This window comes from Nothobranchius furzeri, chromosome 10, assembly GCF_043380555.1.
Source record: "Nothobranchius furzeri strain GRZ-AD chromosome 10, NfurGRZ-RIMD1, whole genome shotgun sequence".
In the NCBI taxonomy this organism is placed as follows: domain Eukaryota; kingdom Metazoa; phylum Chordata; class Actinopteri; order Cyprinodontiformes; family Nothobranchiidae; genus Nothobranchius; species Nothobranchius furzeri.
In genome coordinates this window covers 51,595,845-51,620,802 of record NC_091750.1, presented here as the reverse complement: position 1 = coordinate 51,620,802, position 24,958 = coordinate 51,595,845, and the positions used below count along the sequence as shown (strand labels likewise).

General features: G+C 44.1%; 1 protein-coding gene across 1 annotated transcript; it reads right to left on the bottom strand.

Moving 5' to 3' along the window:
• On the bottom strand, positions 1-24,557 carry kdm6bb (lysine (K)-specific demethylase 6B, b). Its single transcript, XM_015961141.3, has 22 exons — positions 24,417-24,557; positions 22,411-22,529; positions 20,460-20,517; positions 18,465-18,588; positions 15,598-15,654; positions 15,189-15,387; positions 14,875-15,108; positions 14,629-14,766; positions 14,291-14,560; positions 11,681-14,217; positions 11,464-11,590; positions 9,553-9,658; positions 7,820-8,025; positions 7,456-7,622; positions 7,299-7,367; positions 7,076-7,224; positions 6,872-6,986; positions 6,599-6,786; positions 5,229-5,370; positions 5,017-5,143; positions 4,762-4,932; positions 1-253 (listed from the first exon to the last, which is right to left on the bottom strand). The coding sequence occupies exons 4-22, from the start codon at positions 18,581-18,583 to the stop codon at positions 230-232; spliced, it is 5,145 nt and encodes a 1,714-aa protein (XP_015816627.3). The 5' UTR covers positions 18,584-18,588; positions 20,460-20,517; positions 22,411-22,529; positions 24,417-24,557; the 3' UTR covers positions 1-229.
• Positions 24,558-24,958: the final 401 nt, after the last annotated feature.

The following is a 24,958-nucleotide window of genomic DNA, read 5'->3' as shown; positions in this document are numbered from 1 at the left end:
ATTCTATTTCAAAACACGCGTCCAGTCTGCAGCTGGTATGGGGAAGACGGTGCGCTGGACTTGGGTTGGCTGAGCATCCATACCTTTTCTGTATGATGTAAACAATACAGAGTAAACGTGATTGGCTGACTGAGGAAGTGTTCGCAGGAGTGGACCGCCTTCAGGACAACTTTTGTGCTGCCGTTAGAGTTTTGGTTATGGCTGAATGATGCACGGCGTGGAGGACTCCTCACTTAGTGAAAGGTGGTGGCGTCTGAGGGAGGGAAACAAAGAAGAGAGCTCAGGCATTTTCTTTATCAATATTTTGCTGGGGTTAATTTGTTTTTCAAATAAGTGTTTCTCCAAAAACTAATTTTTAAAATTCTTTTACCATAAATTTCAATTACATTTTGGCCCATACTGTCATGTCCTATATCCCAATCCCCACATTTCTCTTCTTTTCCTGGTCTTTTCCTCATTCCACTCCCTGTTATAGTTATCAGTCTAGCCATCCTCCCTCCCCAGCCTATAAGTTTTATTTTATTTCTCTTTAGTTTTCCCTTTCTCATTCTTTTGTAGCTTTAGTATTGGCAGGTCCTTGATTGTTTAATCTCCTTTATGGGCGGGAATCGGAAACCGACACAATACACAATCGGAAACATTTATTTCCCAGCTTTTGACCTGCTCAGGAATTGATAAGGGAATTAGACTGATAGACAGTTGTCTCAGTTGTCCTAGTGTCTGTATTCGCTCCCTGTCTATTTAAACCCAGTTCACACCTTCATGATGATTCCTCATGTTGTAGTTCCCTGTTTTGCCCCTGCTCCTTACCTGGCTTTGTCCTGGATCTCCTTTTTAGTGCATTTGGATCTTCCCCACTTCAAACCATGACACATACATTTTCCATACAGCTACTTGCTGAAATTTGAAGTAGAATTTAAAAAAATAATCCTGCAGATGCTTGAGATCTGAATTAGACACAGTCAGTAATCCTCAGCTTTGGACAATTATCATGGATTGGTGCATAATGAATGTTTGACTATCACTGTCCTGCTGTGAGCTGAGACCATATCGGGCAGAACTCAAGTGCCTTCATTATGGCTTTGACAGATGACAGGAAACGATGGGGGAGAGACAGGAAAATGGTTAGAAACAAAGCTCCAGCTGCCGGCCACTGTAGCTAAGAGCTGGAAAAAGAAGAGCTTCTTTGAAATAATCAACTGGTGCATTTAAGATTCCTGTCCACTGAAAGGATGAAAGAAATTAATCTGCTGATTAGTATAGACATATATTCTCATAAGCATTTTTTTTCTCAATATAATTATGATCAGTTTTTATTTTTTAGAGTAATTTGAAGATCACCAAGGCATTATAGTCAGTATCCTAACTTTTCCAATGCTATAAAAATAAAACTATTTCAAAAAATACTAAATAAAACCATTAATATCCTCTTTCCAATAGTCTATCAATTATTTATCACAACAGGCATGTCAAAAGTAAGCCTGGTGGGCCATTTTTAACCTTCTCTTTTATTCAGACTGTAAATGTAAATAAATACTTTTAAAAACGTTTTTATATCAATATTTGAATAAGAAAACCTCACTTAGCATACTTTGAGCAGTACAAATAAAACAATAATGCAATTTGATTTGTAAAAAAGAGTACTTACTATGCTCATACTGATCCGTAGTTTTTTAAAATCACAGGTTCAGGTTAAACTTATGAAGCATATGTTTAGAGCAAAATTAATGTCACTCCCTGACAAAGTTCAAAAGTTTTTTTTTTGTAAAGAGAGAGAGTAAATATGACCTGAGAGGAGTCTGTAAGTTTATGGTGCAAAAAGCTAAGAAAGGTATTAAAAGGAGATGTATTTATATACGGGAAAACAATTTTAAAACTTCTCAGTAAAAATGATCTTTGAAGGGTATTAATTTGACTTTGGTGGATGTGTTCATACATTTTGTACATAGTCACTGATTATGCAGGTTAGGCAATGGTAAATGGCCTGTATTTGATACGGCCCCTTCTAGAGTCCTGGAACCCCCCAAGGCACTTTACAACACAATCAGTCATTCACCCATTCACATACACATTCACACACTGGTGGGGATGAGCTACGATGTAGCCACAGCTGCCCCAGGGGCGCACTGACAGAGGCGAGGCTGCTCAGCACTGGCGCCACCGGTCCCTCCGACCACCACCAGTAGGCAAGGGGGGTTAAGTGTCTTGCCCAAGGACACAACGACAGGCGGAGCGGGGCTCGAACCTGCAACCTTCCGATTATGGAGCGAGCACTTAACTCCTGTGCCACCGTCGTGATATAAGCTTTTGTTTCTGCCTAATCATTTTCAGTGATGGAATGCACAAGTGTGTGTGTATGTGGATGGTGTAGATACTTACACAAGCATATGAATACATACAATACAGGCCAAAAGTTTGGACACACCTTCAGATTCTATGTGTTTTCTTTATTTTCATGACCATTTACATTGGTAGATTCTCATTGAAGGCATCAGAACTATGAATGAACACATGTGAAGATATGTACTTAACCAAAAAAGGTGAAATAACTGAAAACATGTTTTATATACTATTTTCTTCTAAATAGCCACCCTTTTCTCTGATTACTGCTTTGCACACTCTTGGCATTCTCATGATGAGAGTCAAGAGGTAGTCACCTGGAATGGTTTCCATTACACAGCTGTGCCTTATCAGGGTTAATTAGTGGAATTTCTTGCTTTATCAATGGGGTTGGGACCATCAAGCCTAATTTATACTTCTCCATCAGCTCTATGAGGAAGAGACACACATGGACGGAGACGATTTGCCCTCATACTTCTCCGTCTCCTGGGGAGTGTTGCAAAGCAATTCCCCGCCAGGACAAAAGGGGTCCTAGCGCTGTTCTGTGGTATCCTGTTATGAATCCGGTTCAAGATAGTGTGTTTATATTGTGTTTTTGTGTATTTAAGAGACACATGAGGACCGACCCAGGAAAGGACGACCAAGAGTACCCTCTGCTTCTGAAGACAAGTTCATCCGAATCACCAGCCAAAGAAATCACAAGTTAGCAGCATCTCAGATCAGAGACCAGATAAATGTCACACAGAGTTCCAGCAGGAGACCCATCCCTAAAACAACTGTTAAAAGGAGACTCCGTGAATCAGGTCTTTGTGGTCAAATAGCTGCCAGGAAACCACTGCTAAGGAGAGGCAACAAGCAGAAGAGATTTGTTTGGGCCAAGAAGCACAAGGAATGGACATTAGACTAGTGGAAATCTGTGCTTTGGTCTGACGAGTCCAAATTTGAGATCTTTGGTTCCAACTGCTGTGTCTTTGTGAGACGCAGCAAAGGTGAAAGGGTGGATTCCACATGCCTGATTCCCACTGTGAAGCATGGAGGAGGAGGTGTGATGGTGTGGGAGTGTTTTGCTGGTGACACTGACACTGTTGGGGATTTATTCAAAATTGAAGGCGCACTGAACCAGCATGGCTACCACAGCATCCTGCAGCGACATGCCATCCCATCCGGTTTGAGTTTAGTTGGACGATCATTTATTTTTCAACAGGACAATGACCCCAAACACACCTCCAGGCTGTGTAAGGGCTATTTGACCAAGAAGGGGAGTGACGGAGTGCTGCGGCAGATGACCTGGCCTCAACAGTCACTGGACCTGAACCAAATCGAGATGGTTTGGGGTGAGCTGGACCGCAGAGTGAAGGCAAAGGGGCCAACAAGTGCTAAACCCCTCTGGGAACTCCTTCAAGACTATTGGAAAACTATTCCAGGTGACTACCTCTTGAAGCTCATCGAGAGAATGCTAAGAGTGTGCAAAGCAGAAATCAGAGCAAAGGGTGGCGATTTAGGCAAGGCAAGACAGCTTTATTTATAGAGCACATTTCAAATACAGAGGCAATTAGAAGAAAATAGAATATAAAACATGTTTTCAGCTATTTCACCTTTTTTTGGTTATGTACATAACTCCACATGCGTTCATTCATAGTTTTGATGCCTTCAGTGAGAATCTCCCAATGTAAATGGCCATGAAAATAAAGACGACACATAGAAACTTTTGGCCTGTACTGTATGTTTGTGGAGGAAGGGGAGTATATGTATCTAAATGTATGATAGGATGTTTCCATCTACATGAATTACTTTGATAACCGAATAAAATAAATACAATACAAAACAATTCACCTTAAAAAGGGTTAGAATTTTATTCAACAAAAGAAAGATCACATTTTTTGTGATTTGTTATGAAGACAAGCCCAAATTTAAAAATATACATCCCTACCAGGTCCCTACGTCCTTATGATGATGTTCAAAGCAAAATGAGTTACTAGAAACAGGAAGTAGTACTCAAACCAGACTAACACCCATGTCTAGCTAGATCACTAACAATTAATAGCTAATTTCTCTATTAAAACAAATAATGCTCAAATAATTATTACCAAAAAAACAACAACACATTTTTATGCAAAGTTGTTGTTGACGTTAACTGTTACGTGTTTCTGCATTTTAAGTTTAAAAGCTTTTATTTTGGTAACTTCCTAGCAAATCAGAAGTATAGTAACACGAGACGGAAATATAACAACATCAACTCTTTTGACTAAAAGAGAACACAACGGAGGGCAGGCTACCGAACAGCAAAACGGAGAAGGAACCACGGATATTGTAAAGAATAACTGAATGCTACAGTTGCCTAACCCTGAAAAATGTAGTTTTAGAAATTTTAACAAAGCCTGTGGAGCATATTCACTTCAAATATACTAAAGTGAGACTTACCAGCACAAAGCTGTCGTAGACTTTCATCAGCTCCTCTGTTCGATACTGTTCCAGCACCACCACCCCCGCCAGTGATGAGTTGTTAGCTCGGGCGCAGTCCTCACAGTGCACCACGTAGGTTTTTTTACTGCTGTTCTCACTGGTCACAAACAGCAGGTTAAACACCTCCACCTGCACGAGCACAGAGAAGGATCTGGGCTTCGTCTCATATGTGAAACTCAAGATTAACAACATAAAAAATGGCGAGGGACTTACATCACACTCATTGCAGTAGTAGGCTGGCTCGTCCTTCACGCGGCTCTGGTAAAATATTTTCTTCCCCGCAGCCACCAGCTGTTCTCTGAGAATCTGGATGTGCTTGATGGACTGCAGGAGGCAGTGTCTGAGAGGCGACAGAGAGTAAGAGGCGTAAACAAACACCCCATCACTCACACACACACACAGATTCATGCAGACAAACATCTCACTTGATCAGCTTGAAGGTATCCTCGTCTGTGATCTTGATAGTGCGAGCCACGTTCCATGAAACGTGGATCATGGGAACGATTGACTTGACTTTCTTCACCTCGTTCCACTCGAAGCGCTCCAGGGCAAGCTGGTATTGGTAAGCTGGGGATATAAAACAAAACACAAGCGTTGTTGAAGCTTAGAGAAATGTTCAGGTGTATGTTACTTGGATCGTTTTGAGGGGATCCGTTTTGGTGGCCTAAGAATCAGGTGTCTGCTCTTTGCAGACGATGTGGCCCTGTTGGTCTCTCAGGGTCTTGTTCACGAGGGAGGGAAAGATGGAGCAGAAGATTGAAAGGTGGATTGGTGCTGCGTCTGCAGCGATGCGGGCGTTGTACCGGTCATTTTATGTTTCAACCTTCGTCTTTGTGTCACTTTGGGGAGCTTTGGGTAGTGACTGAAAAACTGCAATCACGAATACAAGAAATGAGTTTTCTCTGCTGGGTGTCTGGGCTCTCCCTTAGAGGTAGGGTGAGATGCTCGGTCATCCAGGAGGGGCTCAGAGTAGATCTGCTGCTCCTCCACATCGAGAGAAGCCAGTTTAGGTGGTTTGGACACCTGGTCTGGCAACACATTCTCACACCTTAAGTGTCAAAATGTGACGTGGTGTGACCAAGCGTTTGTTTCCGACGCGTCGGGAGCCCCTGTTCGCCAGGAGGCGACGCGCTGTGCCAGAACGTCAGTATCTGACGCCCGCGGTAAAACAGAGAATTTACCGACATTTCACCTCTAACCTCTAGCAATTCAACCTTCCCCTCACCCCCATCCTAACCGTAACCCAATAAGTTAGTATAAATTTTCCGTTAAGCGTGTTTGAGAGGAACGATGAAACACGAAAAAAGTTTTGCATGCGCAAGCTGGTTAAGGTTAGGATGGGGTGAGGGGAAGGTTAAAAAGTAAGAGGGTAAAGGTCACAATTCGGTCAAATCACTATTTTACCGCGGGCGTCGGATACCGACACTCTGGCACAGGGCTAGGGTTCTACAGGGGCTCCCAACGCCTCGGAAACAAACGCTTGGTCACACCACGTCATTTTTCGACGCTTAGGGTGTGAGAATGTGTTGGGTCAGGATGCCTCCTGGACGCCTCCCTGGTGAGGTTTTTTGGGCACGTCCAACTGGGAGGAGACCTAACGGAAGACCCAGGACATGCTGAAGGGACTATTCTCGACTGGACAGGGAACACCTTGGGATTCCCCAGGAGGAGCCGGCCCAAGAGGCTGAGGAGAGGGAAGTCTGGGCTTTTCTGTTTAGGCTGCTGCTCCCGCGACTCAATCCCAGATAGCAGAAGAGAATGGATAGATGGATGGATGGTTTTGAGGATCACTTACAGCTGAGTGGTCCCACATTCCAGGCGATGTTGTTGCACCAGCCCACAGCTTGGACCCAGTGAACAGTGCCCGCATTGATCCAAACCAGGTCACCTGGCCTCTGAATGAAGCGGTACACAGGGATGTTGGCGCTGTAGAGGTCCTCCAGAACTGGCCACCAAGACCCCGTAAGGTAGTCCACTCCGTGCCTGTTAGAAGCAGTGTTCAACACATCAACTTCATCCATGAACATGCATTCCTGTCATTAGTGACCTCCACAACGTGAATACTCACTTTTCGCAGAACTTGCTGATAGCTTGCCAGTAGTGTTCATGAACTGCAAACCACTCACAGTCCCCAGGCCCGATGTTGATGTTGACTGAGCTGAAGTTGTTGTTCTCTTGATGTCCTGAGGGGAAACACCAGCTGTTTATGCTAATAAAATCATTATGCAACCAGTCTCTGACTTTGACCCTTGGAAAAAAAAAAAACACGGACCTGGCGTGCGGCTGCCTGGGACCTTCATGTAGAGCTGAACGGTGTTCATGCCCAGGATAGTGTGACCAACGAGGCTGAGCATGTTGTTGTTGGACTCCACTCGCATGAATGCTGGCAGCTTCAGCAGCTCCTGCAATTGGGGCTTCCACCTTGTAAAATAAGCAAATGAATTAATAAAATGAAAATTACAACAGCCAGTATATTAGTGCTGAACTTATGTCACCTTTTAGGGTCAGAAAGGTCAATGTTGGTCCCAAATTTAATGATCTTTCCTGCCATTTTCTGCTCTGGGCTACAGGAAAAAGTGGAATTTGGGCTGATTATTATTTGCACAGCTAAACATAAATATCTTCACACTGACAGAGAGAATTTGATCCAACCTGGATGTGCCTGTGGCCTTATGTGACAGGCCTTTGCTCAAGGCAGCAGTGGAGTCTTTTTTATTTGTGGTTGAGGAGGGAGCACCTTTATTGTTGACTTTATTGGTTTCTGATGGCTCAGAGGTCTGCTCTTCTTCTTCTTCCTCACTCTCACTCTCCTTCTCGTCCTGTAAAAAATCAAAAATGAGCTCACCTGACAGCTAACACAGCTACTGGACAAAAAGAATAATCAACAGAAGAATGCTGGGTGCAATTGGATTTAGCAGATGTATTTGCAGATAGAATTATTACATAAAACTTGTGAACTTGCACAAAAGTTTTTTTAACTGTGTGTGATCGTGTGCCACATGGGAGAAAATGTTACCTGAAGGCTCTCCTGGAAGCTGGAGGCCTGGTACTGGGCATATTTGGCAATGGTGGTGTGAGAGCGGCTGCTTTCGCAGGGCCATGTCTGCACTGAGCCATTTGTGTTCCAGTTCTCGTCGGCAGGCTGCTGAACCTGAGTCCTCACTTCCACAGCGTGGTCCGAGTTGGCTTCAACCAGAGATTTGGTGGAAAACAGACCAAGATCTCAAATAGAAAATAAATAAAATCTGTTAATTGTCAAAAAATTGGCTTCTATTTTTTACTTTATTTATTCTAATTTATTAAGATTTTTGGGTTTTAACTCATCCTTACAAAGCTCTAAATCTAAATGCTTTAGCTTGTGAAAAAACGTTTAAAGGATGTAGGGAAACAAAAACGGGAAGGAGGCATCAGGGCTCATCAAACAGTAATCCAAATATGCAAACACACTCAAAGCAACAACCTCTGAGAGTGTAGCTTGGCACATGACCGGCGACCAGCAACAGAAGTTGCTTCTACTAAACTGGTCTAACTGGTGGCGTTCTCCATTCAATTGCAGCTTTTTAGATGACTGTCCCACTTAGTCTATTTTTACTGTTAAAACTCATTAAATACATCAAGATTTCACCTTTCCAACAAACAACACTGTGCTGTGTAGGCTTGTAAGAAAATATCGATACACTGAAATGCTGCTTCATTTTGTCTAATGAGAATGGACTGACATTTAAAACGCAGTGCATTGATTTTTGGGGGGTAGAATAATTTACATGCAAACTTTCGCTCTATTTATTTTGTGTGACGCAATAAAAACTCTGACAGATAGCTGGCAGCAGTTTTTCCGTCTTCAGCACTGGATGTGTCTTACAAGCATCCCACCTGAGTTTTCCAATTAAATTCAATCTCAGCATTTTCAAATATTACCTGGGTTCCAGTATCACTAAATATTGCATCTCCTCTGTACGGTGAGATTTTTTGAATTGCCAATACATTAATTTAGACGCCTGATTTATACTACTCCATCTGCGTGGGTAGAGACACGCCTGCAGAGGCTGATGAAGACAAGCCCAAATTTTAAAATATACATCGAAAGTGTCAAAGACCGAAAGCCAGTGATCGGTCAGGAAGCCACTCCCTTACATTCATCTACAGCATTGCCATTCCCCCCTCAAATAATAAATCAAATGTCAAAGCTATTTAGTGGCAGACACAGAGCAGAGTGAAGAATGTCTTGTAAAACAAGTCAGACAATATCGATTCTTATACACCCGTGACTGAAGGAGCACAAAGATGTGCCTCAAAGTTTAGATTCATGGACAGAAATGACAGAAACCGTGAGTTCAGAGATGGGGAGTGTGTGAAGTTGTGAAGAATGAGGGACAAATTGGTCCGTGTGAAAATGTCTCTGGAATACATAAATACTGTGGACCATGCAGGATGCCCCCAGAAAAGCACAATGCCCTCCTTAGATCAGAAGTATTCAATTCTGGGCCTGGAGGGCCGGTATGCAATATGTTTTAGGGGTTTCTCTGCACACAACACACTTAATCACCTGTGCAGAAGCCTGTTAATTAACCTGCTGAGTTGAAGCAAAGTTAAAACTAAACCATGCAGGATACCGGCCCTCCAGGCGAGGAATTGAATACCCCTGCCCTAGGTGATGGAGAAGTCCAAAGGGAACACATCTCCATCGGTACGTGTGTGCAAATCCACACCAGAGCTGTCAGAGAAGTATAGATTAGGCTTAATACTTACTAAGGCGGAGGGAGCCTGCAAGACCCCGGATGACTGTAACAGCATTTTTAGGATTGGTACAGAACTGAAGCAGGACTGGAGAAAAGGCGTCTCTCTTGCTTTCCAACTGCAGAAACAGTAGAGTACCATCATAAATAACACCGCAGAGAAAAATAATCCTTACCTGACAAAAGACTATAGTTCCTAACCCTGAACTATGGAAGCATATTGCTGTCAGTGTGAGGAAAAAAATACAGGAGCAGTATCTCGTACTAACAAGAACGTTTCTCATTAACTCATTCACTGCCAATGACGACTAAAGTCGTCATTTGCATTTTTTTTACTGTGCGGGCGTCGGAACGAGCCCCCGCACCGTGAGAACAAACATCCCAGCTCTGAAGCCGATCTTCATCAGCATACGTTACATGTCACGTGATCAGGAAGCAGAAAGTCCATGTGTTAGGAGATCGTTTTGGGCTGCTGCTGTAAAAAAAGTGAGGGGCCAACCGGAAAAGCTTCTGCCGATCACAATTCAACAACAGATTATGAAAGAACGGATAACGCTCGAAACACGCCGATTCTTCCTGATGTAAGAGGTGAGACTCTGCTTTGTTTTGGCGTCAACATCATCCTAGCGCGCAACATTCTGTCACTCTTAAAAAAAACTGTAAAAACAGTGAGAAACGCTGGCAGCGAAGGGCTTTACCGATCAGGAAACGCTGGCAGCGAATGAGTTAAAACGCGACATGAATCTTTCTTTAATAAAGACATATAAAAATAATTTGAATGAGAAAGTTTTACATAATTTTCTGTTTCATATCTTGTAAAAAGGAGTGGTGATTATGTGGTGTTCTACTCTGATAGAACAAGCTAGTTTTTCCAGTTCTTGATGTTGAACTTTAAGGACGTGGAGCGGCAGCAGCCGTGCCACAACAACAGCGCTGCAGTGCAAAAGATCCCAAATTGCACTCGCTGGCTCTCTTCTGTGCCAGCGCCGTCACACACAACTTGTTGCCAAGCCAACAGACTGACAGCTTTTCCAACCCTCAAAGAGAACATGTCTGATGAAATACCAGGACATACTTGTGTGAATATCATGTTATTCATTTAAACAGGTTTCCACGTTTCTAAATGTGAAAAGGCACAAACAGGAAGTCAGCTTTTACTTTGAAAGCTGTACCTGAACTAGAAAGCAGAAGAACTGCAATTTTGCATGGACAAAAATAAAAAAAATCCAAGTGCGCGCTGTTTTCTCTGTTGTTGTCGATGTGGAGGACGGCTTGTCCGAAGTATGTAGGATTATGTTCCTTTGAAAAATTTTCCTTTAAAAGACACAAAGATGGTCTCTCTGACTCTTTCCTCTCCTCAGAAGAACGTTTCACCGTTATGAACTTTCTCATTACGAGATATTAAACATATTATATTGAGAAACATTCTCGTTGCAATTTTAAATGCTACTAGCAAGTTTCTTCTTTTTGATTGATCCCGATAAAAAAAAAAAAACATTCTCGTTATTACGAGATACTTCTCCAATATTTCTTCCTTGCACTGACAGTAATATGGTCCCATAGTAAATAAACACGGACATGGACGTAATTTGGGGGGGGGGGGGGGGGCATGTCCCCCCCACTTTTTCCAAAGTCAAGTTTTGACCCCTGCACTTTTTACCATCCAAAAACAACATTACGCTATATTACATTGACACTGGTTGAGCTCTAGGACCAAGCGGAAAACAACAGTTTGTTTTGAAGCCTTTTTCCCATTAGAGCATACTGTAAAGATCCCCCCCCACACTTCTAAAGTGAAAATTACGTCCATGAACACGGAGTAAGGATACACAGGTAGCTGTCCCATGGTGGTCTAAACATCAAGGCTACATGTTTGGGGTGTTGGGACTGACCCCCCTCACACCACTCATCAGTATACACTCACATAAATGCTCGGGGTGGGAGGGTTCAGCTTTTCCCGAGGAATGAGGGTGTCAACGCCAATGTTGGGTTTCACAGAGAAGGCAGGAAGCAGGTACGACTCCCTGAATTTCCCCTTCACGCTTGTTCCTCTGCAGTAAACCAAAACAGCAGAGCATCAGGTCAGAAATGCACATGAACACATCTCCTCAACACATTAGGACATGTGTTGCAGCACTCACCTGCACGCTCTGACCACTTCCGTTGCTGTATTTAGGATACTGATCTTGGAAAGTGGGATTCTTTTCTCCTCCAGCTTGGACACGTTAAACGTTTGTCTTCCAGCACACTTCATTTTGACCAAGACAATCTTCAACTCCTTAGACAAGCCCATGGACAACGCTTTCAGTCTCAGGGGGTCTACTGGAGCCTTTGAGCATTGATGATTGCTTGCTGGTCTGGTAGCACCTGACTTGGATGTGGTGATTGTTGCAGCTGAGGCTGAGATAGAGGTGTTGTTTTCTGAGGTTTTTTTATTCTCTGCCCCACCAACTTCTACCTTCACACCTGTTGCCATGTGTGCATCAGCACTCTCAGTGTCCAGTTTGACTCTCTTGATGTGTTTGCCATAAGGGGATTGGTTTTCCTGAGGAATCTGGCCCTTCGTACTTCCTGCGATGGGTCTGGAGGCAACAGAAACGGAGGCTGAACCACCTCTTTTGTCCGGCTCTTTTATTTGATTAGCCTTACGTTTGTTTCTTCCTTGTTTCTTCACCTTTACGTTGAGCTCTGCTCCTCTTCCCACATCCCTAGCCTTTTGTTTTCGCTTCCTGTTTATAGCTGCGTGCCCCGTCTCTTTCCTGTTTCCTTTCTCTTCCTTGGTAGAGACCGTAATGACGCTGGTGAAAGAGGCGGTGTGTGTTGTGGTTACTCTCAGCTCTGCACTCAACGATCCCTCTAAAAGAGATGAGTCTGCTTTCTCCAAGAGCTCCTTTGAATACTTCCCCTCTTGGGTCACTTTCTCCGAACTCTCGGTCTCTTCTTGCTTTTCCCGCACCTCGGCGTGGGCGCCAGGCTCTTTCTGATATGGCAGACTGTGGAGTTTTAGGAGTGAGTCTGAGGTAGTGTCTGAGGGTGACTGATTGTTGGACTCGGGGGATGCTGCGGCGGTTGTTTTAGGAGAAGGATGTTGATTCTTATGATCGTGTATTTGTGGCACAGTCGCGAGCGATGAAGAGTACTTTACCCCTTTTGTAGGGGCTCCACCAAATGGACCACCTCGACACGTGACCCTCTGACCTCCGAGGAAGGTGGCCAGGCTCTTGAAGACATCCTGCAAACCTGCTTTATGCTGGTGGAGCTCACTGAGAAGCGAGCCAGCAGTTTTCCCACCAGTGTTCTGCTCCTTTTTGTCCTTTACATCGTGTTTGATGGTACAAGGTGGATCACTGGATTCAGCTGCGCTGTCGTGGGAGTACTCGTTCAGCTTATCGCTGCAAGACACTTTTCCCATGCCATCGTCGCTTTCACTGTCTGCAGAAGGAGGAGGGGCAAAGCACTGTGTAGGACTGGGCTGGAGGACTGGTCTGCTTATTACCCTCTTTTCAAGCTCCCCCTCATCTTCTTCAAGGTCTGACACGGGGGATCCCTGCCAGCTGAGCACAGGGGGAGTGTTTGCACGGCTGTCCCCCACATCCATCAGATTTCCCAGCACAGCCTCTGGCTGAAGGTCTGGGGCACCCAGAATTCCTCCCCGACATTCTCCTACGCCGTGGATGGCTTTCTCTAAGCCAACAGAGCATGTAGCACTGAGTGGTGCTTTGTGTGGGAGGGATGTTTTTACTCCATCTTCTGAATGAGAAGTGATGCTGCTGGTCTGCTTGGGAATGACGTGTTTAAGGAGGACAGATGGTCTTGGCTGCTTGTTGACTGGGACTTCAGACGGATTTCTCTTCCTTTTGAGTTTCTTCTCCAAATCTGACTTTGGATTCTGTGAAGTGCAACTAGGACGAGGAGCTCCTGTGGACGAGCCTTTCGAAGCCTTCTCTGCCTGTTCTTTTCTCTCCCTTTGCTTGTTTTTGAGGAGCGACTGGCTTTCGCTCTCTGGGGACAACATTTTTACCTCCAGTCTACGGAGTTTGGCCTCTCCTGGACACGAGGACTCAGACATGGAGGAGAACATGTCTTCCTTTATTTTTTTAGATTTCAAACTGAATTCCCTTTCCTTTTTAAATACCTTCTCTCTTTTTCTCTTCCTTTCATCCAACCTTTTTTCCTCCCCTTTCTTTCTTCTTTTTCTTTCCTCGTCCTTTCTACTTGCTTTATCAGCATCACTCCGTTTCTCTTTTTTCTTATTTGGGAGTGTGTACTCAGTCTTTTTGAGTCCCTCTTGTACCTTCTCAGGCTTGTTTGCTCTCGATCTGGCAGGGGCAGACTGCCCCGAACAGGCTGAGGTCTTCCTGTATTTGGGATCTGAAAGCCTGGATGATGAACCAGAACGAGACTTGGTGGATGATATGCTTGTTCTCTGGGTGAGACTGGGGCTTGTGTGGGATTTTTGATGCTCACTGAGGTTAGACGGCTGAGTTTCTGGTGAATCTTTTCTGTAACTGGTCACTGCATACATAGAAGAACTGGAAGGAGCACCTGGACTGCTTTTTGTTGAACCTCCTTCTTTAGAACTGCACAACAGGGGTGAGTATGAGGGAGAGTCTGCACCAGAGCTCTTGCAGACAGCGGGGTCACTTGCATTTCCCCTTAGGTGAGAGTGATGAGTTTCCTGCAGATTTAAAGTTTAGATGTTCAGATGATGAGATAAATCGTTTTTGACTGTTTAAATGTTCGTCTCTTACTGTGCTTTGTTTGTGGTGCTGACTCCGGGAGTCTTTTTCCTCCAGACCGCATGGTGGCGCGTTGTGCTGAGGGGCTTTTGGGAGGCTTGTTTGCCACTGATGATGGTAATGATGATTTTGCTGTCTGTAAGGCACACGGGTGTGGTCTGCTGGTGAAGCCGAGATCTTCTGTTCGACCTTCTCCCTGCTTCCATGATGTGGCGGTTTGCTGTGACTCGGGGCTTCTGAGTTACCAAAGTCATGGCCTCCAGCTCGCAGTTCAGAGGTTTCCTGCAACATTTTAAAAGCAGAAGTCACTGGAGAAGCTGTTAACATGTGTTGGTAGGGCGTACGCTCACCTGTTGCTGTGTTGCTGAGGTCCTGTGTTCTGAGCGGTAGGAAGGACCGGCCCGGTCGTCTTGGTTGCAGCGGTGGTGGCTTGGTGGTGATGAGGCGCGGACAGGCAGAGGCAAATGCCTCGATCCAGGATGACACGACTGCACCGAGACACAAATATCATGCGGTACAAGGTTGGATTTTTCCTACAGGTGGTGCTGTTTCCCACACATGCACAGATGAAGAAGCAGCAAGAAGAGATGCTTTACCTGATCAGGACTCAGATCCCTTCTCCTCCTAACTGGACTCCCGCTCCCATGAGATGGACGGTGCTGTGGGGGTGGACCGTGATGGTGCCGCTGGTGGGGGGCTGGCCATTTCCAAGATCCTGGTCTGTTGTTTACCGTCCTGCCTGTGAAGCTCCTGTGGCAGTCTGAGGTGGCCCATTTATCTGGTGGCGGCTGCTGCTCCCTGTTTATGCGATTGGCACGAGTATCCCCATGCTGGCAAAACAGAGAAAACACTGTTGATATACGAGTATTAAACCCTTTTCTACGGCGGATCTCACCACACTGTTGCTGACATTGTTCTGCCAGTCTACATAACGCTGTCCGGGTCTTGGTGGGTAACCGTTGGCACCACCCTGGTTGCTGAAGGAGCGTGTGGAGTTGGGTTGCCAGTTCTGGGTCTGATAATGTGGCTCTTTGGCGTCCCAAACTCGGAACTGTCGGTTTCCTTTTGACAAGCTTTTGTCCTGGACATGGTTGACTGTTCTGTCCCCTCTAAAAAATAAAAAAATAAAAATCATTTAAATTCAGGAAAAAAATCCCCACCAGTGTGACACAAATTCTAATCTGTCAAAAAGTCGCATTTTTTACTGTTCTTCCATTTGGGTACAAATCAAACAGGCAATCCTTCAGACACATGGTTATCTTTAACACTCTGAAAAAGTGTTTTTCCTGTGTGTGACGGACGGATTCGGCTCCACCCACCTGCTATAAATACGATTTGACAGAGAATGGTGCGGCTGGCTGCGCCCTTCTTGGCATCTGTGGATAATAAACATAGAAAATCGTCATGTTTGCAGTAATATTGTTTATTGTTAAGAACATTTTTGAACATCTATAAACGCTGGCCCATCTGCCTGTAGCTAAATGTGGAAAGTAAGAAAAACAAATATTTTTGACCTCAGAAAACACAAACATGGCTATAACTCAGTTACAATGTGGTATAAGCTGAAACTCTACAGGCGTACAGATCGTGCAACGTTTTGATATACTGAGTGAGACAGCATGTAATGTTTTTTTAATACTGTACCCAAACAGTCATGATGGCACCACTTCTCAAGTTTTAGTTAAAAACACTTGCATGAAGAGCAGCGGGTGGCATGAATTTATTCCCTGAAGCAACACTTCATTTGTTCTGTTTCTCTGATTTCATCATTCAAGGGTACATTTCTGCAGAAGGTTCATTGTGGCAGTTGTTTTAAGGAGTGAAGTTTTGCACTACAATATTTTAACCTCAATGAGCTGCAACTGTTTAAGTAAATCATTTTAAAGGACTATTTCACAAATGAATGATGATGCCATCTCAAAGTGCCATTTCAATCTGACGGAACTAAAAGAAATACCAATTTAAAAACTACTAAAAAGTGCTTTCCTTCTGATTTCATCTACCCTCTGCAGCCGCAGCTTAACAACAGCTCTGCAGAAGCCGAGGATGTTCTCATTCGCCGGTGCTCTGCTTCTTCTCACTGCAAATTTCATTTGTTAAAACTGCTGCTGAAGTCAAAGCTTTTCATGAAACTGCTCAGAAGAATTTTAGTTAACTCAATCCACACAATTTAAAGTGATATTTGTCATGCAACAGCCTTGAAAACGAAAAAGCCGAATGCTGAGTCCAGATAGAGATGATACTAAAAAATATTTTTGTTTATAGTTTCTGAAATATCCTTGTAAACACTAACTACCATTTCTAGAAATGTCTTCATCCACATAAAAACCTCAAGGACGGCAAAAAGCTTTAACGCCAGGCCTGTGTGTGGTGCTGTAACACACACACACACACACACACACACACACACACACACACACACACACACACACACACACGCACGCACGCATGCACTCACACACCAATAAACAGGAATGAAGGCGTGGACAGTAGTCTTAAAGCTTTCATGCTCTGTATGACAGATTTCTGTGATATCTGTCATAAGCTGGTCTCTGCCAATCACCTTTAAACAACTGAAGAAGAAAACTTTTACAAATTCCCAGCTTCATGGCCAGAGATGCTAAACAGGTAATATTAATAAGGGCTGTTGACCTCATATGCTGGTTCTCCCTGTCCTAATAGTCCCATTTCCACCAGCGGAACTTTACCGGACCTTTGGAGCATGCGTGTGTCTCCATTTCACTGGGCTGACCCAAAAGGACCATTTTCCAGGTCCTTTCAGGAACCAATGAAGTGCCTGAGCTAGGATATGTACTCAGAACATGTCCAGTATAGCTGCTGAGTGGGCCTTGCAGTTAACTCGTATTGATTGGTAGTAAGATGACATCGGCAGATGCCATCTACACAATCATTTGTAAAACTAGAGAAGTTGCTGGAAAATAAGCTGCTTTATAATTATTGCTTCTAAATTCCTAACACCGGAAAATGCGGTCGAAATCCCCAGGCAACACCGTAATTCACTACACCTTGTGGTCTCGCGGAGTAAAAAAATGACACTTCTTCTGGTCCTTGAATGTCACTTTTGACTTAACACAGCTGCCGTTCCTGTCCCCTGAATGGATTAAATCGCAGAGTAGGTTGACAAAATAAAACCTTTAAAGTTAATAATATCCCCTGGACACCACAGGATTGCGTATGTGTTTGAAATGTGCTAAAGCTTCCTTTTGGTGCTGATGAGTGATATCACTGACTGCTGAAGCAGTGGCAATAGGCTGATGTCTTAGCAAAGTCACGAAGGGGCCGGTTTTGCATGGAGACACAACGGCTGAGAAAACCAAGCCACCGTATGTTCCGATCACTTTTCTCCCTCCCAGAAATTTCCCAGAACTCCTTATGTTTCTCCCGGTTACCCATCTAGCTTTGCTCTGCGGTAAATCAGTGTGTGGTGTTGATGGTTTATGTGCATTTGAAGGTTTTGCAGGACTTTAGCAACTAGGTTCTGGAGCTTCTGCAGCAGAAACTCAAGCAATTGATCAGTTGTTAAATTTAGCATGCTCAAGGTAGGTCAAAGGTAAGTCTTTGACATCATCCACACAAATATGTTGCATTTTTTAGAATTTCTCAACAACTATCTCTCTGGGGTTCCTAAACATGTGTTTCTGATGCAAGGACAGCTGGACACATTCAGTTTATTTTATAATGCCAGCTTGCCTGATGGAAGCACACACACACACACACACACACACACACACACACACACACTGATATGGCTGATCAAGGACATCTCTTTTGAACTGGTTTAGTGCAACTTATGAGAGCAAAAAGCCCAACGTGTGTTTAAGAAAAAACAAACGTTTGTATAGTGCAATCAACAATGCTGTTTTTAAAAATGGAGTGGTGTCATGATGGGACACTTAACTCTTAACATATACCATAGAAGCAATATGGGCCTGCAACTACCTCACCCAGGCAAGACGTTAGCACGCAACAGAAGTGAAACAGTTCTGCATCGAATTCTCAGGAAGAAACGTATTCCTGACCTAGAGTGAGTTTATATAAACACATAGAATCCATATGAGTGAAACTTTACTATGTCCTACATCCCGTGTATTCCTGAGGTTTGAATACTGTTGTTATTCGTAAAAACTGTTGAATTTTGTGTGAGTATTGTGACAGTGCTGCTGACCTTTGTGTGTTGGTCCAGGGGCGACTGTTTACAGGCACCCATTGTCCTCTGTTAGGCCCTCCAGCTGAATAGGAGTCCCATGAGTTGCGGTTGGAGTAGGGCTCTGCTGGATGATACATGCAGCCTGGAACACAGTTGTTGCTTCATGAGCAGAACTCGAGAGAACATCGTCATAAACAAACTGTTGTATTTAGTTTTAACTCTTAAAATCTGAACTATAACTGACTTTTTGGCCTTTGCACATTTAATTATGCAACAGATTTTTATTTTAAAGCAACAGTAAAGAGTTTTAAACACTTTACAGCTGCAATCACAGATTTGGAAAATATATTAGCGTAAAACATTTCTTTAATGCCTTTTAACAATGTTGCATCATATTATAACTATAAATATAATTCTGGGGATAAAAAAAATCAAAACAATAAATAAATATAGTGGTTCTCTTGCATTTTTCTAAAACCCCCCACCAACAGCACATTTTTGATCAAAAGCAACTATTAGACCATCCGGTTGTCGGTTTCGCCGTAGTCCCACACTTCCACACCTTCCTGGGTGCTCCTTTCATTATGCATTTGCGTATTTAGCAACAGAACCACTGGTATGTGAGAGGTTTGTGGCTTGGTTGTTTCAGAGAAGGAGAAAAAAAAACAGCTGCTACCACTTCAACTTTAGGACAAACTACCAGAGTTGAAGTCAGACTACAAAATACTTTTAAATGTAGAAACCTATGCCTGGTGTTTAGCACTATGTCGTTTCATCCGGCAAGGCAGGCTTTCAGTCTTGGCAGAAGCGTCTCAAAGAAGATACGGGTAAGTGTTCTGTGTCTGTGTTTGCATTCAAACGCTAGCTTGTTCTGAAGTTTCGCCATAACAGCTTTAAGCTGCTGCTCTCAAACTGGTTTCAGTGGTTCTCGAGCCATAAATTTGAGCAACTTCAAGTTGGGCAGCCCTCTTTAACCCTCTGCTGACCAGAAACCGCACGTAAGTTTTTTTTTTTTTTTTTTTTTGGTCTGGGTAGTCTTTCAAGGCAAACCAAAGAGCTAACACCAGAGTGAACATTAGCGTAGCCTACACTTGTTTGAAAGGAGGCTGTGAAATGATGGACTGATGGTGATGAGGCTTAGGCCCTGTCCACACGTAGCTGGGGATCTGCCAAAACGTAGATATTTTTCTACGTTTTGGCCTGTTATCCACACGAAAATGGAGTTTTTTCACACGAAAACGGATCTTTTTAAAAACTCCGGCCAAAGTGAAGATCTGCGTTTTCTCCGTTATGGGCGTCTGCGTGTGGACAGACAAAACCGGAGTTTTAAGGTCCGCAACGTCACTTTCTGCGACATAAAAATGCTGACATCACGTGTGCGACCTGTGTTTACACTAGCCGACAGCATGGATGCCCTCAGAGCTGCGCTCGCTTTATCAATTGTCCAAGCGCTTTTTGCTTGTTTGTTTTTGCAAGCAGAATTACTGCTCCTTGCGGAAGACCACAGACGAAGGACGAGGTTAAGAACGGGGGAAGTACTGCCGCCTACAGGTCTGGCATGTCCTTAACAACATATTTATCCGGGTACGTGTGGACAGAGTTCTTTTTTTAAAACGAGGTGATGTGGATGCAAGTTTTTGGAGGGGCGGATATTTGTTTTTTAAAAAACCCGGCTACGTGTGGACTAGACCTTAGTTGACTGGACTTCTAAGTAATTACATATTTTTTGTCCAATGATGTGGATCTTTTTATTTCTTGGCATATTTAGTATCAGCTTGCTCGTGTTAGCATTAGCTTGTTGATAGTGCTAGCTATAGCAGGCTGTAGCAGGGAAGGTTGTAATTCCACTTTTAACCAGTAGGAGGGAGAAGCAGGAAACATATTAAGTGTAGCTTTAACATCATAAAGGGAATTTTCCATTGTCTTTTGTGGAAGTTCGATATGATGGTTCTGAAAAGTGTTCATGCTCTACAAAACCGTTTGTGATAAAAACAGGAACTGATCTGTGGTTACCAGTCTTGGTCTGTGTTTGGAAGGCCCTCCACTTCACACTCGGGAGCAAAGAGGGAGTCTGTGGATGAAACACACATTTGAGAAATCTGTCAGGTACGTGTGGAAGAAACAGAGAAGAGTGCATCTTGAAATCCTGGTTTCATTTCAAATGAGATTTCTGGAACCAATATACAAAAAAACACTTTTGTGTCTTTGGAACATCGATTTTGGTATCTGCTCAGTGGTCATGTCATCAGTGTGCCAGAGCTCAGCTTTGCTCTAATCACAGCCTCCCTGCAGATACCACAGCTGGTGGCAAGAGACAAACCGTGGCAGTAAAACTCAACACCATGGCAACCTGACTTTAACAACAACAAAACAAAACAAACATGCAGCTTCAGGTAATTTCTTAACCCTCCCTTTGAGTCACGACTCCCTAATTATCACCCACCGTTTAAAGGTTAAAGGTGACAATGATGTATTTACCTGTGTTTATGTATTTATTGGTAAAGTTTCTGAAGTTCATTCGAATCAGCTGTTGATAGGATCATTTGATAAATTGTGTTTCAGGGAGAAAAACACATGGCATGATTGCCTTCATGCATTATCTTTTCACTTCCCTGCTAGTTTCTTACCTCATTTTATTTTTATGAATCATGAATGCTTCCCTCCCCTTTGCTTTAAAAAAAAAAGTGTTACATAGTTTTGATTTCTCGTGTTCAGAAAAAGACAGCCGGTCTCGTGATAAGTTGCACTACTACACACATTTGCTCCCCATGTCTATTTATAACCTATGGGAGGACAGGCGTGCAACGTTTCACCACTTCCCTCGTGGTGCCTTTCGTTGTACTACTCGTTTGCTCCACGAGTTTGTTTGTGGTCGACGCTGCTGCAGCTGCTCTGTATTAACCTTTCAGGGAGTGCTGAAGGAAATTAAGCGAGCAGCTTCTCTGAGAGTCCAACCAGTTGCTAGAGCAACTAAAGGCAGACTACATTTCCTGCTGTTGCTTGAGGCCTTTTGGACATAACCTCTATTTTACAATGTACACTTGGAGAAAACGAAAGAGGGCACAGTGGGATTATATCTGCACACAGAGCTGCATTGCTAGCAACCAGTAAGAAACACTAATCTCTAAATCAGCTCTGTTTAGCATCAGCTGCTAAATAATGAGCTTGGTCCAGTCCACAAATCTGCTTCTTTGCCCAGCAAACAGAGTTTCTTTGATTCTCAATTAATGCTGGTACCACTTCTTCATAAATGTAGTTTTAAAGCTTCCTTTGATTGGTATCGTGGCTGCAGGACTCGCTCATTTGAGCTCAAAGGAGGCAATTAACACCAGTGTCCCACTGTCACCAGCTCCGCTCTCTCACAAAGCAGTTCACTGTGGGCTTAACTCGTAAACTGTTTGGCCGTGCGTGCACTTTTGCAGCACTTTCAAACAAAGAGTTTGCAGTTGCTTCTCGTGGAACCCGGAGCTGCCTGGCTTTTGAGCAACACTGCACAGGCAGCAGATAAACCATCTGTTGCCCACCCTCCCCGCTGCACACTGGAGCACGCACTTTTGTTAGTGTTTTTTTTTTTTTTTTTTTTTTACTGTGGAGCCGTCAGTCAGTCAGCAGCAGCTTGAATTCGACTCCGCACAGCAACAAGCTCCATGCGCCCAATATTATTAAACCCATCTGTGCAGGGTTAATTCAAGACATCTGGAATTCAGCCCAGGGGCCAAATGATGTCATGTGCGAAATGGGTTATGTTGCTGTTGCATAAACTTCACAGTGGGGCAACCTTTAAGAAAGAACGTGGGGCACAAAGGGTTTCATATTTTAGAAACGAGGGACATTGCAACATTTTAGGCATTTGAAAAACACCCACAAACTACTTTGTTCCTGTTTACTACTAGATGCAAATACTAGTCATTTGTTAGAGGTGCTTTGTTGGGTGTGCACATGCACCTCCTGTGGCCAGTCTTACCTGTCACAGGTGAGAGAATGTGATGACAGACTTTCTGCTTCAAATTTGTTGATGTTATCAGTCAGGAATAGAAAGCCAGCCGACCTGTGCAGTCTGGGATCCCTTTAAATAGCTCCTGGCTAACAAAACACACACACACACATAGCAGGGATCTTGAGGAAATACCAAAGTCAGTTGGTGCACAGATGTAAGACAGGAAGGTTTCATTGTTTTATACCAAAGGATGTCTTTTTCCCTTCTTACAGGTACAGCTGCATCTTCCTTACATCTGCTCTTTAACAAACCTGACCCTTCCAGACAAAGGAAGGAGCAGTCTTCGACAGGCTTTCAGGCATTTTTTCTACCTGTCCCCCCTCCCACACCCACCATGGCCCCTGCCTTGTGCTTTTCTACTTGTTCCAACAAGCCACCCTCTTTTATCTTGATACCCAATATCCTAGCTTCTTGCTTTCTTTTCTAAGCAATGTGTATGGCTCTGCCTCACCCTCCCTTCCCTCTGCACGCCATGTCTCCGTATCCCTGGCAACCGATGATATCATTTAGTCCAGAGCTTGGAGGGAGGCCTCCAGCTAGGAGGGGAGTGTTTGCATTTGTGTGTAAGCTTGACACGGTGAGAGAGGAAGGTGGAGGAGGGAAGTCAGATCCCGTAGGGGGTTTGAAACTTTTTTTCTTCTTTTTTTTGTAAATGTCTGCAGGTCTGACAGCTGAATAAGAACTTTCATTGAGCTGTGCAGAGCTGCAAACTTTGCAAGTAAAGTCTCACTAAAACCATCATGGTTATGTATATCTAAGCTAGCTGCAGCAAACCACTGCAGATGTGAATCTGCTTGTTCTCTCTCTGTGTGTGTGTGTGTATGTGTGTGTGTACGCGTGCGAGCGCGCTCGGGCATATGTGTATGTAGTAAGGCTACCACTCCTATACCATAAAAGGAAGGGGAGGCTGCACCAGACCAGACCAGTCTCTGGTGGCTCCAGTTAGCTATAGCACAAGCAGCAGATACTGAGGGGGGTTGTCAGAGACCAGATAAACCAACCCAAGCTGCAGGATTTGTATGAACGCACGTCGGAAATAACCTCATATTCAGACCGCGAATGTACAGTAAGAGGCGATTATCAATCACATTTCTAAAAATAACCCCCCTGCAGCCCCACTCTCCTCTGCTCTATCCCCTTCTCCCATTAGCAGCTTCTCCCAGTGTATGCTCCATAAAGCACAGCCCTCTGAGGGGTGTTGGAATGTACCAAGGCAAGGTCAGGAACAACACGGAGGGAGGCGTGCTGCAAACAATACAAAATGTCCAGCTTTTTGGAAAGAGAGACTAAGAAGCAGACTGTCAGGTGTGAGGGAGACGGTGCATGCATGCGTGCTTGTGTGTGTATCACACACAGCTGGGTTTTTGGTAACCTAGAAAAGCACGTCCAGATGTTTTATCAAAGCCGGTTATCGTGTCAGCTGAAGATGCACACTGGGTTATCAAATGATGATTTAGAAATACATGTTTGGGTGGCAAATCAAACAGATCAAGCTGATCTGCCAGGGGAACAAAATTGTAAATGACGGTTAAATGTTGCAGTTGGTGGTATTACACAAAAATGTGCACACAAGCTCATATGCAACAGTTTATTGTTGCCGTTTGCGCAGATGCAACCATAGCACACAAGTATCCCTAACAGTTCCCCTTCACTAGATCCATCAATTCTCAATCCTGCTATCCAGCTTGTTGTTGTGTGTCTGCACGTGAGCGTGTGTGTGTTGGAGCGTGTGCGTGTGTGTGTGCTTCATGCATGAATGTGCAGCAGTCTGCAGACATACACTGCAGTATGTCCACCCAAGACGAATCATGCAGAAATCAAGACAGAGAAAAAAAGCACGCACGCACGCACGCACGCACACACGCACACACACACACACACACACATTTCTTCATTGGCTGCACAATGCATGCAGTATTTTTCCATTCAGCCATTAAATCCCAGCAAGATCCTCCTCTGTAATCCTTCTTTACCTCCTATTTTTCTGTCTTTGGTCCACACAGCAGCCCTCTGCTCCCCTTTTCCTCCCTTTCACTCCTCGCCACCTCGTCTCACCGATCCGCTCCTCTGTCTCCTTTTTTTCCTTTCGCCTCCTCTTCCTGTTTCCACTCCACTCTAGATGCTGGGGCTCTCTCATAGCAGCACAGTCTGATCCACGTGCAAACGGTGAGGGGGCGGGCCGATGAGCTGTCTGTCTCCAGGAGAGAGCCAATGAGCTACCAGGACTTCTCATCCATCAGAGTTTGCAGTGAACAGGAGGAGGCAGGATATGCAGTAGGAGGGGTGAGCAGCAAACAAATAAAGAGGGGGTCTTTATTTTCTCTTCCTCTCTCTGTGCGCGCGCGTGCGCGCGTGTGTGTATGAGCGAGTTGGAACACAGCCAGTACAGTAGAGAAGATATATGAAATCTCCCCACGGCTGTAAAATGATCTATTGGATTGCATTCTGATCATTTTTTATGAAAAACATTCCTGAATGTAATTGTCACTTATTTTTATTTTCATTTGACAAACAT